At 36.6% G+C, this 16,330-nt stretch overlaps 1 protein-coding gene across 10 annotated transcripts in view; it reads right to left on the reverse strand.

Moving 5' to 3' along the window:
* VPS13B (vacuolar protein sorting 13 homolog B) overlaps positions 1 to 16,330 on the reverse strand; it is a 455,756-nt gene that overhangs the window by 120,509 nt on the left and 318,917 nt on the right. For all 10 annotated transcript variants that reach the window (XM_082046868.1, XM_082046872.1, XM_082046866.1 and 7 more), the window contains one exon: positions 1,626 to 2,328. In XM_082046868.1, coding sequence (XP_081902994.1) covers positions 1,626 to 2,328 — 703 coding nt within the window. The remainder of the gene's footprint in view (positions 1 to 1,625; positions 2,329 to 16,330) is intronic.

Genomic DNA, 16,330 nt, shown 5'->3' on the forward strand with positions numbered 1-16,330 from the left:
CAAGGCTGAAACTTGCAGCCTTAGCAGCACACTGATTTAGGCCTAAAATCCTAATTTCCTATTTTCCTATAACACTATCTTCATTATTTAAACTTCTTGCCATGCTTCTGCACTCTCTCATCTACTTTCAACTTGCAGGAAGTCCTTCTTACAGCTTGTGTTTTCTAGATTTGCTCACATAGATATGAAGATGGTGAAAGACTTCAGGACTAACTGTAGGAGCAGACTGTAGTGAATTTGCCCACTTTACTGGTAATGTGGTGGCATCCTACAAGGACACGCTTGAATGCCTGAAACATGAGAAACGAAGAAGTCCTATCACAACCTTCCAAAACACTAACTTAGTTAACGAAGTTATGACCTTTAACTTACAACTACTCCAACTTTGCTTCAAGCTTTGCTTTTTTAATTGATTTGTTACTTCTTTTCATATTAATCGGTATGATGATCACCTTTTAAATAGTATTTAACAAATATACATGGGAATCTAGAGTAAATCAAATTCATTACGCAGCTGTGTTTCTTTAAAGACAGGACAGCACAGTAGAGAAAGATGAAAATGGAAGAATGATAAAATACAACACATCAGAGAATGGATCTTCTCCCTGTTTTAAGTAGTTTCTTTCCAGCTGTCTAATCCCTCTTAAAAGTTCAACTATAATTCAGCTTTCTGAAAAAAGCTAAGATCTATCACAAATAGAATTTTTAGCTTTTTGCATAAGCACATCATTTTAATGCCAATTTTCAAAAGATACCATCCCATTCAGCAAAGATTCTGTATAGCTGCACAAAAAAAGGTATACTATTTTAACAACTAATGTGCTGTATGAACTCTGGCAACAACTAGCCATGTTTTTTTACCTACAGCTTTTATTCAGTGAACAATTTTAAACCCCATACTTTCCTGGCTGCCCATTCTGCAGACCTCTACCAGCTGCCAGACACACAAATTGCAATAATTTGATTTCTCTCTTCAGCAGTACAGATAACACAAAAAATGAAATTTTCAGGTTATTTTCTTCTGAACAGTTATTCTGAGAGTTCTTGTTATAACCTTTGCATATTAAATAAATAAGAAAAGCAATTGATTAAGAGAAGGAAATTCTTGCAAAACCCTATTACTCAGTTGAATGAAAACTTAAAATACATGACATCATTACATGTCATTTGGAAGATCACTATAATTTTCCTAGTTATGATCAATACACCAGGTTCTTCCACAACATTTACCTTTAAGTTTTATGAGTAGGCTAATATATGAAAATATTGTGATATTCAGTCATAAAAAAATGCTTTTTATGAAATCAGCTTGGATAGAACTCTTATTTCCTTAGAAAACATGGAGAAGTTAGAGTAATTCAACAATCCCCATCATAATCTGGTAATGAGAAAGTAATATCAAGGAACAGGAAGAACTGGGTGCTAAAAAGTTAGGTCTTAATTTCAAACCTTTTACACACTTAACTTGATTCAGCTGTGGGGTATAATCCCAAAAATATGTATATTTAGCATCTGATTTTTAAAGACATCCTAGAGGTGTCTCAGCCGTTTTCCACTGCCCCAGTAACTGAGAAGTGCAATTATTTTGGCAGTTACAAGCAGGAGTGAATGCTAAATGCTCTTACCCGTACATTTGTAGTCTGAGGCCACTCCTTTAATTCCAGCGTCAAACACTGATACTTCTACCTTTTGCTTTCTGTGGTGGCAGCTCAGGAGCACAGAGGGCTGCGACACAACGAGGTAGAGGAACGGCTGTAGCTCAATGTCCCCAGCTCCCCTGCGACCAGGCTGCCGAACAATAGTTATACCCAGGGCTTGTCGAGCAGATGATCTTGTGGAAGCATGCAGACTTTCCAGAGACAAAAGACCTGTTTTTCTCCCAGTAGCCAGGGGGATATTACTGTTCAAAAGATCGTCTGCTGTGACGGAAGAAATGCACGGCTGGCTGGGCTTTGTGGCATCAAGGCTGCCACCTGAGCCCGCTTCTGGAAGGTTCAAGGAACTTTTGCTTTTTTTCTCGCCGTCTTTCTGATCTTGTCCTGACTTTGATTTAGGTAAGGCAGTACATGAGTAAGTCATCAAGGAGATTCGACTTGCTGTAACAAAAATGTCAAATGGAATGAAATTGAGATTCTTCACGATGGAAGACTGGTGGGAAGGACGGGCAATGCGGTGCTGGCTGGTGCCGCTGTGCTGCTCGATCTGAACGATTCTGATCTTTACACTGTCGCTGCCAATCCCACTGTCCTGTGCCCCGCTGTAACGGGAAGAAGTCTCAACTGTTCCTCCATCAGACACATCCATTTTTTTCTGCTCTTGTTTGGAAACCTGCAAAGGAAAATATTATATTAACTTATGATATCCATATCCCAACTATTTCCGTTTCAGTGGCAGCAAACAATCACTATATAAACATGATGTCAAAAAAGAGAATTATAAAAAAAGTCTGCCAAGTAAACTTTAACACCGTAATCACTCATGAAAACACAGCAGGTGTCTGTTCCAATGAAATGATGACTCACAACAGATGAAGTGCCAAAAGAACATGTGAAGAAAAATAAAAAAGGAGCAATGATTTCTAGGCTTAAATAATATATATATATATGTATTTCAATTTAAACTCTTTCTTTAAGCTCTAAAGAATCTACAAGAAATTCATGGCTTAACAGAAAAAGATATATCTGTGAAATAATACAATGTAAATAAAAGTCTAGTCAGAATAGTTCTCCAGTTTTGAGCACTGATGCTCAAAAAGTCCTCTCTGACACTAAAATATTTTACCATGATTAAATGAAATAGAATGTAATATTAATCTACTGCAAAAATCATAGAATCATAGAATCATTTCAGTTGGAAGAGACCCTCAGGATCATCAAGTCCAATCACACACAATCACAGAAAATCACAAAAATACTAAACGGAAGTTGTAAGCTGCAATGCACAAATGTTATGTTGTAGCAAAAACTATTTTTCTTAGGAGTCATGGAAATGCCAACTGCCGTATACAAAACAGCAAAGCTGAAGGAAAAGTCGGCATTATCTGAAGACTATCTCTGCCATGGGGTGCAAGCTCTCAGCTTACCAAGGCTCACCAAGGCTACACATGGTCTTGGCTGTGACATTCACAGGGTTTCACATGCGAAATCATTGCATATAGAAATATTTCAAAACAAAAACATACCCACTGATAAACAGTAAAAAGAACTTTCTTTCTATCACAGGAAATGCAAGAGTGAAACACGAACTTGAAAGGCTGTGTCCAGCGACCACATAGTACCAGGTCAAGAGACAGATACCCAAGACAAGTAGGCGCTTCGGGAAGAAAACACTTCCAGTACTGCTTGTGGACCAAGCAGAAATCCCACAGAGAGCTTGAGGACAAGGTAGGGAGCATATGCTAAAATATTTTGAAAAAAAGTGCAGAAATTCTACTAAAAATGTAAGGTCAACGCCTCTGATTCATTTGGAGTTCAGATTTGTTCATTTACCCTGTGTAGCTTCTACAGCATAACTAACACTTCCATCTGTGCTGCCCAGAAGGGTTTCTGCTCTGCTCTGTACAAGAATTAACATACGAAATGCCCAGCTCCATCAGAACCGTGTTCCATCCAGCCCAGTGCGCTGTTTCCAACAGCACTAGGAGGAGACTCTGTCAAGAGAGACCATGGACCCTGGCCAGGTCCTGCAGTCTTCCTCTCCTGCTCCCCAAGCAGCCACAGCTGTCACATTTGGGATGCCAGCAGTATGCTCTTGTATAGTCATTTTGGTAACCATTTCTGGACCTCTTGTCCATGAATTTGTCCACTTTCTTTTTGAACATGCTGACAGCGTCTGGTCTCCACAACCCTTTGAGGCAGCAAGTTCCATTTTGGTTTAAACCAAAGGAAAAAAACCCAAACAAATCTCCTGCTAGTGTCATTCCATTTCTCTGACCTGTTGTAGTACGTGATTTGAATGTTCAGGTCCACATTCAGCTTTATCTCTGCTGCTATGAGTTTGTAAACCTTGATCATAGCCCCCCTCAGCCTTCTCCTCCCCAGCCAGGGAAATACCAGCCTTCTTAGTCCCTCCTCAGAAAGCAGCTGCTTCAGCACCTTTAGTCATTTTAGCTTCCCTCTTCTACCTCTGTAACTCCACTGTGCACTTCTTGAGTTCTCTACACAGTATTCAAAAAGTGGGATCACTATATAGCAATAAAATGATGCCTTCTGTCTTGCTCTCAGTCTCCATCCTGATGATGTCCAATGTTTTGTAGGGTTTTTTTTGGCTGCCCCTGCACATTGACTCAATGATTTCATTTATCTGTTCCAGGCCCTACTTCAATAGTTTCTTTTTATCTCCTCCACTCTTTGAAAAGGGGAGCAAACCATACCTTCCTCTTGAAAAATATAATAATGACTTACAAGTACTTGCAAAATTTATCAGCAACTTAACTACAGGAACGAAGGGCATTGAATTACCAAATTTCTTCTAACTTTGGTCTTTATGCAGCAATATTAATATATTCTACATACACTGCAGAAATTTGGTTGTGGAGGAGTTAAAGAGAAGCAGTTGTATTAAAGAGTCCTTTATATCATGCTTTATGAAACAAAGGGAGCAACCCCCTTTCCTTTTCTTTAAAGGAATGAACATGCTAGAAAAAAAAGCATTACAGAGGAAATCCTAAAACAGAACCATTAACTAGCTGAGATTTTCTTTGAAAAGGTTTTTGCCAGCTCTGGTTACAATCTTTTCAGATTCACTCATGTCCATATTTTTCAAATAACCAATAAAATTCCTTGCAGCTGATTTCTATGGCAGACTCATATCACTGACTTGTAAATGTGATACCGCTTTTAATGCAGCCTCTGTAAAAATAACTAGAGAGCATTTTAATGAATTACTACATTGTGAGCCAAGAAATCTGGATTCCTCCTGATATCCTAGCAAAGTTAGGCTATTTACACCTCAGCCTTTCTGCTTGGTAGACTGTAAAGTGCTTCACCCATATCCTGCACTGATGGTACTTTCAAAAATGGTATAGATGGTTTTATTGCTCATGTATTGATGACAAGCAGAAGACAGTAGGGATGGAGCTGTGAAACAATCTTGACATATCATTTCATGGAAATGCTACCTGAAATGAAGTAGCAGGCATATGCTGCTAAGGCCAGCAATTTTTAATTGCTCTATAGCCATCAGCTCAGGTGGATGTAAAGTCTTTCTAGAAAGCATGGTTCTGTAGTGAACAATGCTTTTACGGGTACTACATGGTATTCCCTTGTTCTCTACGCAGCAGAAATTTCTGCAGCTAGCTGACATGTAGGCTATGCTTGACTTGGCTAGAGGGATTGAAAATACAATGCCATTCACTAAATGATAACCTTCCAGGGAGAAAAGCATTGCATGTGTATGAGCACACAGAGGGAGAAAGCATAGTACTCCTGTTTTCTGAATGGATTCTCTCTTTCTCACACCTAAATCGATCAGACTTGAAACCTAGTTCTTTTCTTCTGCCTCTTTTGATAGTTAAGTATTTATTAAATATGCTGGTCTACGTGAAGCACCTCAAGGAAGGTAAGAAGGTAGCTCTGCCTCCATCCCCATTCAGACTGTAGTTTCTCTGTGAACACTACTGCAAGGGTGCTAATTGGTCCCAACTGTTGAGTTTCCTGTTATTTGGACATTTGACTACAGAAACTTTACTGAGACCTCGAGTCAATTCACGTAGGTCACCAAACAGCAGTCAGATGGTAACTTCTGTGCAGTACGAAGCAGCGTGGAATATGAACCAGTGCCCGAAAGGTGAACGACACCATATCCTATTACAGTTTTCTATGCCACCCGGTTCCACAATGAAACTTTGACTTACGTATGCTCTTACTACATATATTATAAAGGTTGGAACAAGTGAGTAATGATTTGCCAGACAGCTTTATATAACACAACTGGGAACAAAATAAAGGTGCAGAAGTACCACTGGAACTTCTTGCATCAATTTCAGCTCAGTTAGCATCAAACCTTCTAACCAAGTTTCACAGTTAACCTGAAAATACACCTAGTAATAAACCTGGGAATCATTTAGGTATTCTTCTTATGGGATAAGGATATGAGAGGGAATGACTCTCAGTAGAACTACTCTAAAAAAATTCTTTGCTTTATTATGGAATAAATGGGCCAATGCTTTAAAGATGTCAGGAACAGCAATATCAGCTTGCTGTTACCAAATGTAATGGCAACATTTATCATTGGGCTGTATTATATCAATTCTCTTACTCTTTACATAACCCATTTAAAATGAACAATAAAAGTTTTCTTTAATTAGCTACTGGTGTGCATTAACATGATCATGATTAAACCATAAAAACCAACTGTACATTACTCCGGTCCCCTATCCCATGTGTTTTAAATTATTTTAGTTGAAAATGTACTTTGAGTTCCTTTTAAAAGTTCGACCTTCTGCTTTCAGAGAATTAAATGCATATTACTGTAGTGGAGAAGATAATGTTTCAGACCTCCAGGCATATATTAAACACACTGGCAGCACATTAGACAAAATGCTTTACTTATTAGATACTTCCTATTCTAAACAGTGTCATCAAAGGCTAAAAACAAAATCCATATAAAAGCTGCACAATGCTTCCACACAGAACCTGTGCCAAAATCCCTGTACTTTCCAGCTAATGAGGAAAGGATGTGTACTCTTAACATATGAATGTAAGATTTTCCAAGCATTCACTTTAGGAAACAGGACTATTGATTCCACATGGCTTATGTTAAATGAAACTGTATTGGTAAAATAACCTTTAAGATATTTGGCATGATAACTATAATTAAACAGTATTCAAAGGAATAAAACAAAAGGGAATTTGGTTCCACAATGGCTAATTAAAATAAAATGAAAAAACACAGCATGTCATCTATCAAGATAAATTGTTATTGTTTAAGAACTATTTAAATACTGTTAAAATATACTTTTAGATAAAATCTGAAAGGACTGGAAAAATATTTGTGGCTTAAAAATGGATAGTTTGGCGAAGAAAAAAGTATAGGATGCTGAAATTTTATGTTGAGATAATAGCTTTAAAGCTTTGAGCATAACCAGATGGTACTTAAATCACAGGAATTCTACAGTTTCACTGTCAGAATGCGTTGCAATATGGAAGGGTTTTCAATAGCTTGAAAAAACACGTCAGGATGATAGTTTACTTCTTAGATCACTTCAATGCATTTTCTCGTCCTTTCACAGTTATATATCCTATCAGTACTAGACACCATAGAAAAGGTGTTGAAAGCTACACTAGTAGCGAGGGAACTGTGGCTTATTCTTCCTTTTCACGTGTTGAGATAGGTAACGTTACTAGTTTAACCCCTCGAGTTCAACAGGGCATGTGACACATCTATCCAGAAAAAGGGCACGGAAATAGCGTGTTCTGTAGAACACACACACAGAAGTACATCATCAAATCACAAATAAATGTATTTGCTTTTCAGAACTGGCAAGCAGTCCCATCTGAGGTCACTGCAATCGTAACCAGGTAACTCTTAGTTATTTTCCATTCCTGATAAAAGCGTGTAGGTGGTAGAGACATGCCTTCAGAGTTTTCACTCCATAAAGAGAGGCAATAAAACCATCAAGGTAAACACACAACCTAATACTTCAGACCAATAATTAACACATTTTCCAAATCAAGAGAGAGGTGTTTTACAACAAGTGGCAGCATTTTTTTCATTATATTTCCACTTTCTTAATCTCTCAAGAGTTTTCAATAATAACAAATGTAAGCATGTGCAAATTTCACTATAAACATTGCTATCAGTTTTATTTTCTTTTACTGATACTTTACAGGATAATTCTTTAATTAATAGAATAACTGTAAGCAACATAATATTTGGGAGTGCAACTGCTCTAGATCAAGAGCATCTACATCAGCATAATTTTTCCAGCTTCTCATATTAATTATGGTTATATAATGACACTATTGAAGTGAAATTTCCAGCCTTCTGCAGAGTCGTTCCTTAACTCTGATCCAACCTCTTCAGCCAATCATGAGATCACTCTGCACATTACATAAATTACGGAAAGAGTCACAAGTGCGAAACCACAGAATCAAGGTTCCAATCGTATCTGCTCCATCACTGTGGCAGGTGACCCGGTTTTATGTCTTTTGCTAAAATGTAGCAATATTTTCATGGAAATAAAAATCTTGCATAGCACACAAACTGAGCTACAGAAAATGAATATGTTATTTTTCTTCCTTCCTCCCCCACCAGCTTTGTGACTAAATTGGAATTATGAAGAAAACACTGCACGGTTTCTGTCTGGCTTTGTTCTAAGTACTTCATCTACTCCACCAAAGAGTCTCCAACAGTTGAGAAATTTCTTTGACATATCACTATCTTAAGAACTCTTTTTTGGTTAACCAGATTTTGCTACACTGTTCACATTAAACACTTCAATTGCAAGAATTTTACTTTGTTTTGTATATGAGTTATATGATTGACTTTAATTCTGACCATTATGAAAATTATTTCATAAATTGACATACTAATCTCACATGGAAAATATAATGAAATACACATATACAAATATATTAGACTGACAAATTATGTCTTCCAGTTTAATAAAGTTTTTCCTATAGGTTTTACATTTTTACAATTTAATTTGAACAGACTCGCTTCTGCTTTTATCAAACCAACTGCAGAAAGACTTCTGTAGAACATGAATCCAAAGCTGTCCTCCAAAAAGGGAACTATTACATCAAGCCAAAATGGGGCAACAAAAATATCAGAGTTTCCTTTTTAACCAAAATTCCCTGCAAAATAAATTATGCTAATCTGAAGTCTAATGGTGTATATGAGCTCCCAGACCTACAGTAATATTCCTGATAGGAACTGAATTGTTGTTTTCACAATACTGCAGCAATTATGTGAAAATTATGATGGCAAGAAGAAATACAAACTCAACTTCTTTGTGCAATGCTTTTCCAGCTCTTCAAAAGCAGAGTAAGAGGTTACATTCTGTTAAATACTGACCCAAATATTCATAAATCAAAGCTGTGCTAAATATTCCAATTGTAGCATGGATATATGCAAATGCTAAATCCTTTCTAGTGCCAACAGAATTATTTTTTTAATCTTAATACAAACAGTATGTTTATTTTGCTACCCCACATTAAAGGTCAGTAAGAAACTTTCGTGTTCAATATTTTTTTCCTAAAGAAACCCTTCCAATTTGAAAAGACAAGCTTGAAATCTGGCAGAGGAGTTTGTTCAACAGTAATTTTTCATTAATATATCCCTAAAAGTATTAGCTTTTTGGTGTTATTTTTAAATTTAACTTCAGAATTTGAAGTTCATATATTTGCTTTTATATTAAAAAATCTGCTTTAAAATAAGTATACATGCTTACCTCAGATAAGATGAGGGTTTGCTCATTTTTTGCACCTTTTTTTTTGTTGTTGTTAAAGCAAAGAAATAGCATTTTTCCATTGGAGTTTGCTTGTATATTTCTCTTGGACACTTTAGAAAGAAGTAGTTGAAATTCAGCTTGATTTTGCACGACATTCTCTAACATTTCAATGTAAAGCTCTCAGCAGAAAACTGCCACTATATCAGTCTCAGTTTTGGGTCACATTTCCATGCAGAAGGACATACTGAACTAAATGGTGGTTTAGTGTTGATCTGATCTTATAGAAAACAACTTTGTCTCATCAAGCTACCTGAACCTTTCAGGGAGCTGAATTAACTCTCATTGAGAAAAAAACCCATCAAACACCAAAACAGAACAAACAAAACCCCACACAACAAAAAAACATTCAAGGACTTAAAATTCTAAGTCATTAATGCGGTGGTTTCACAACATCAAGCTTGCTCTCAAATACTAGAGACAGACAGTCATCTAATTCCGCACCCTGTGTGGCTGTATGAACAAGTTTGTCATTGGAACCAGCATGTTACAGCCTGCCATGGGATTATTTTAAGTGGTGTTGCCAGTGACCAGTCCTGGGAAATCACAACCTACTGGGTGGCAACTATCACAACACCGGACTTAGGTGCAAAACAGCCCTGGGTCCTACACATCAGTGTTTTCTTGACCGGCCATTCAAACATGGATCAAACACTTTCTCACACAATGACTGTGTTTAAAGTAAGAATTCACTGAAAAATTCTTAGCTGCAAGAGTTTAAATAAGTTATTTGTATTAAATATGGAAATATCAGATGATTCACTGTTATGACATCCGGAGATGAGAAATTTAACAGTTATTTACTCCCACTGGAGTAAATTGGAATAGTCTCCCATTGACTAACATTCAGTGTTCTGTAAAATAAATGAAAAGACACTGAAGCAAGTGCCAAATACTGTGGCAATGATTCAAAGCAGGATTCAACAAGGCCTCAGAATGCAAATTTAAGCATCGTTTTCTAGGACAGGATGAATGAATGTACGAACAATGAAAACAGTAATTATTGTAATGCAGTAAAGTTACTTGGTATTGACTTTCACAATACAGAACTTACCTGCTGCCTTTTAACTGAATTAAGAATACAGTTAAACGAACTACACCCAAAATCCAATGCTACGATCTTTTCCTTAATATATATTAGAGCCTTTATCTGTTTTGAGCATCTTAAAGGCAATTAAAATAACTAAATCTACAGCAGATTAGAAGATGTCATGTACAGAAGTTGCCCTATGAAACAAACTTCCTTCTCCATTATTTCCAGTAATGTAAGTCAGGCTGAGTCACACTACATGCCACAAACAGAAACATCCACAGTACAGAAGTCTCCAGTGAGAAATGTCCAACTGCTGGCACACGACGCTCACTGAAACGTTTGCTGGGGTCTCAAGTGCCTCAGGTTTTAAAGCTTCCAGATGTCTGGAAAATTATCTTTTCTGCCTTACTGCTCTTTATTTTTTTTTAAGGTTGTTACATCTCACTTTTATCAAGGCACATAAACTTGTGTCTAGCCTAATGTTTGACTACATCATGCTTCAATTTGTCTAGAGTATCTTATAAAAAGACCAGCATGTGGACTAAATACTAGCAAATTAAGAATTCCAGATAAGTGTTTTTGGTAACAAGGCCATCACAAAATATCCTCATTGTCGCTCTCAGCCTCGGTGTGCAATTCCACGCCAGACTGAACTTGCGTGTCCTCACATGTGCCTTGTGTGATTGTGTAAAACAGCCAGCTCATAGACTTGGAGCATCCAAAAAATAATACCAGAATAAAGCACAAACAACTGAGAAGAAACATACTTGTTTTTTTGGCCTGTTCTGTTTCCTTCACCAGCTCATTGTGCTGCTACCAAGAGGAAAATGAAAAGGACAGAGTGTGGCAGCCCAGCTTGGGTTATCTTAATGAGCCTCAAAACTGCACTCTAAATTGTGCTCTCTCAACTTGTTTAAAAATAATTAGAGAGTTGTCATATCAGAGCAGGAATGAAAGGTTAGAAAGAGGACCTTTGTCAGCCCGCTTCAGGAGCGGATGACACATGGAGCAGCATCTTCAGCCTGGCCGTCTTCCAGCTGCCTTGGTCTCCCAGTGCCGGGAGGCTGCTTCAAAGCACCCAGCGCTCAGACCATGCTGAGATTTGACTTTATACCTTACTGGAAAAATCAACGGAGAATTATTATGAAACACATCCTGCAGCAGCCTGCATTTTCAAAGCTTCTAACTGCAGTGCTAAGATTTCATTGGAGCCATCTAACTGTGGGCTGGTAAAGACATTAAAGACAATTAGAAGGCCTAGATACAAAGACAAGTTTTCTTCTTAATGAAAAACACTTTTGGCCTTTCCATGCGTCTATATGGCATTATTACAGCATATTACATTAAAGATGCAAAAAGACTGCAGGTATTACTTTATAGTATTTACATATACTGTTTTTTTCAGAAAAGTAATGTTTTGCCAATTTTGGGCTATGAGGTTCCTGTTGGTTCACTAACAAATGTTATTTTTCTGCTTTTTTCCTACTTGTTGAATGTTATTAAAATACTTAAATATTATTCTAAGTGTATTTTTTTAAATTACACAACTGCTGCAGTGGCCATACAGAAAACATGCACTGTTGGAAATGCAAATAGACAAAGCGTAAGGACAACATGTCTGTGGTCCATACTTTCAAAATATTTGTGAGATGCTGCCTTAAAGCTAGTGTTCCAAAGAGCTTCTAATTCAGCTGTATAGGCTGTGCAAGGTATTGCTTTCTGCACACACCATTTAAAAAACGTTGGTTCTCATTCCTAGTACTGAAAAAATAACCTTTGGAAAGCAAGCTCAGGATGGGCCATCTCCTGGGATCTCCAGACAGCCCAAATAACAGATGGACATGACTGCCTTAATTATTTAACAGGTGGAAAAATGTGACTTTAAAAATGTCATCTGAAATGTTCATTCTCTAGTGTAGTGCTATAGAATACTTTAGCAAAAACAATCTTTGAGGAGGTATCTTAGCATATTCTGTTGGTCTCTAAAGCCTTTGTAAGACACCAAACCTGCGGTACAGGCGGTGGTGTGACACAGCAACACACACCTACGACTCACTGTTCTTCAGATAAATAAGAGTTTCATGTAACTTGTAGGCAGGATCCTTATTCAGAAAAGCTAACAATTTTCAGTTTTATGGATTCTCTATTTTAACCAGCTTTCCAATGATTTGAAATAGTTGTCACTGTTCTTTTCTGAGAATACTATGTCACTATTACTCCTGTGCTTTGATGGAGAAAGTTAAAATTAGCGCAAGTCTTAGGAGAAGTCAAGAATGAAGCTTTGAGTCCCGGTTCATGCAATGAGTGACAGGTAACTGGGGGGAAGGTACAGACTCAGTGGAAATTAAAAAGTTGGAAATACTGTTTAGAAATATCCACTGAGGAAAATAAATTGCTCATATGCAACGTTATTAAGCAAAACCATAACGAGTATAGCAGAAACACCAAAGTTCCATACTATGTATAAACCATTGAAAGATTTACAATGTCTTCTCTTTAGGTAGATACTGGTGGCCAATTATCTGGAGAAATAAATTCAGAATAATTGGAAAAGGATGCAAACCTGAATTTGATTCAGTAGATGTTATTAGTATCATATGCATGACTCATATCTTATCACAATCATAATCTATGATTTCACCATTTGATATAGCAACCAGTAACTCAGAGTGAAGCTAGCTGTATAAATGAAAAAAAAGAAGTATTGTCCTGTTCTTTAATCTCCTCCATACTCAGAAACACTCTACAAAGCAAGTCAGTGTGACAACTATTAATACCACTACTATCTAAATGGGAATATAAGCCATACTGGATTTTACATTTATTGAAGCCACAGAACCTATGCATGTATGTTGTGGGCCTTGTCACTCAAGGGTGACAATGTAGTGAAAGGTAGTTCACTGTAATTTTACTATATCGACTTTTGTGGTAGACAGCAGAATACATCAAACATATCAGAAATAAATGAAATACAGCTAGTCTGCCTATTATCCTTCTAGTCTGAACACTGTGTGTCTAGGAATAAACTCTATTACATTCTCTGCCCCATCCAACAAAAGTCCAGTGCAACACTGAAAGGTTCAAGACAAGTGGAAAATTATGATTACTGAGACAAGTGAACTTCCCCGCAAGCAGGGCATAGAACAAAAATGAATTGTTGGGATTTGGAGAGGCTCAGAAGCCCAGATAATCCCATAAATCAATGTTGCTGATCAGGGTGAGGATACTAATATCAGAGAATTATTGTCTACTTTTGGTAACCTCAACTGAAGTATAAAGTTCAAACTATACTCTTCCATTCAAAATACCTGGCTTAAATTCAAACATCTCAAAATTTTCATGGTGTGACTGTGGATGCAACTTTTACAGCATTACAGGGGGATGAATGAAACCCTCTAAAGCAATTTAAAAGATGTTAAAAACCATCTTAGATTGGAAGCATAAAACTAAATTGTGCATTTCCAAAAATTCCAGGTTAACACACAACTCAGAGCATTCGTCATAAGAGGTTTTTGTGAAACCTCTCTGGATGTGTGCACAGCCAAATAAGTGCATATGTCCTTCTGAGTCATCTCCATGTGTTTTAACTTCATATCTGCAAAATGGACCCTTTCTCTTAAGACTTCCTATTTCAGTGTGAATTTACTTCAGTCCCTCACCTCATCTCTGCTTTGCTGAAAAGCAGGATTCCTGCTATGAAGCGTCTTGGTAAAATCACAGTCATTTTCCCAGTACAAGAATTGCATCTACATTTCTACTATAATGAAAATGTTTGCTCATAGAAGTACCAAAGAGTACTGCACAGCCCTTCAAAAAGTTATCTCCCTGCTGGTTTTGGCAACAGAATCAAATGATGAGACAAAGATTCCTAACAATGGAAACATGGTATGGACATGACTCAAGATACTGGCAAGGACTTTATTTTGATAGTGTCTTTGAACTAACCAAAGTTCACTTTATTTTCAGGAAAACATCCGACAAGTGGCTATGTGGGAATCCAAGTACTGGTAAAACTACCAGGAAAATGATGTAAGTATTATTCAAGTATTCCAGCTAGGGGTTTTTATTGGCATTCTCAAGAAGTTATACTTTTGGCACCCTCCCTGACACTATCAAGCTACAAGGTCACATTAAAATTGTATGACATGAATCACCCAATGGTAAAAATTATCATATTAATGTCATTTATATTTCAAAAGATTTATCCATTCCACAAATTTTAAGTACCTCATTAAAAGACTACAGAAATCAAAATAATCTCCAGATCACCAGACAAACAAAAAAAAAATACATAGCCTATTTGTCCAAAATAATACAAATAGTCTATTTTTCTTCATCTGAACTACTAACAAGTCAACATGTGAAAGAAACAAAGAAAACTTGGCTCAAAAGAAACTATAAAGTACAAATCTAATGCAAAAAACTTACATCTACTTTTAACAAAGATGGGGAAATACTTTTTTGCCTTCCCAAGAGAGGGAGGAGTCATCACTAATTTTTTCTAGATTGAAATGAAAACCCGTTTCAGATTCACCATAGTCAGAAACTACCTTTATACAGCAAGACCATCATTTACAGATTTTCAAGATTAGTTTATCTTTGGCCTGTGACTTTCATTCAGGTGTGAACACTCTGTATGAGGCACAATTTCAGCTCTGCTAGAATAGTGTCCTACCTATAATATGAAAGAAAATTCCACTGTATTGCAAACAAAGATTAATTTTAACTTATTGCACAACATGTAAAACTCCAGGCAACCACAAGGAAAAAAATGAAGTCAGCAACAATTTTTCTACCTCAAGGGAAATAAAGTGGGTTTTAGACATCAAGATATTTGTATTTTATTAGAATCTTTCTTGCCATAAAAGAACTCTCATGCAATTTAAAGGATTTAATCTAGTAACTCTGATTACTACCTAAGTAGATAAACTTAATTTGTAGAACAACCTATACCAAGAGAAAGAAGTTATACATGGTGTAAATTTTGTCCGTCAGTTCTATGCACACACATCTCGAATGTGCTAACATTTTACACACATCTTCATGTTACTATGTATTCAGAAAAAACACACCATCATTCAAATTAACTCAGATAACTTCCTTTCATGTTTCAAAGTTTCAGGTCTTTAACATGATCAGGAATAGGAAACGTATGCCACCTTACAATTAAACATTCACCATCTTACAAAGTGTTGCAGAAAACAGATTTTAGGATTTAGACGAGACCAATTAATCTGCCATTCTTTTACTAAGGTCTAATGAATAAAGAATTCTGATCATGGTTTGGAATATTTTTAGTTTAAAATGTCATAAAATTATTAAACTAAAAAGTGGCTATAGGTAATCCTGCTTAGTGTACAATTGGTTGTAAATTGCCCAAGGAAACTATTGCAACTCAGACTCATACAAATTCATTTGTGAGGAAACTGTAAACTCCACTGAACTCTGTCCAATGAAATAACCTGGACCTCTTGAACATCTTTGCATCCATTTGGTTTTATATACATAGAAGGCTATTCTCTTTTATGTTTAAACTCACTACTGATAAAAATAAAATTTATTCATACAAGTATTCTTGACATTCTTCAAATAGTATGAAAAGACCTTGAATTTCTGTTAGAACAGGCAGATGAGCTTTTGAGAAAATATCCACATTTGTTTCCTGCCAAAATCTGTGGCATGAGTTATAGGATGTAACATTCTATTAGGCAGCCTCAGATGCAGCATTACCTGAATTTGAAAACAGACTACAGCTGGCCAGAAAAATTCAAAGAGTATGAAGGCAGTGAATATGATTAATAGCAGTACATTCTGAAAAACTATGCCTCATTGCTTAAGAGAGAGAG

The sequence above is a fragment of the Streptopelia decaocto genome, assembly GCF_964273445.1.
Source record: "Streptopelia decaocto genome assembly, chromosome: 2".
NCBI lineage: Eukaryota > Metazoa > Chordata > Aves > Columbiformes > Columbidae > Streptopelia > Streptopelia decaocto.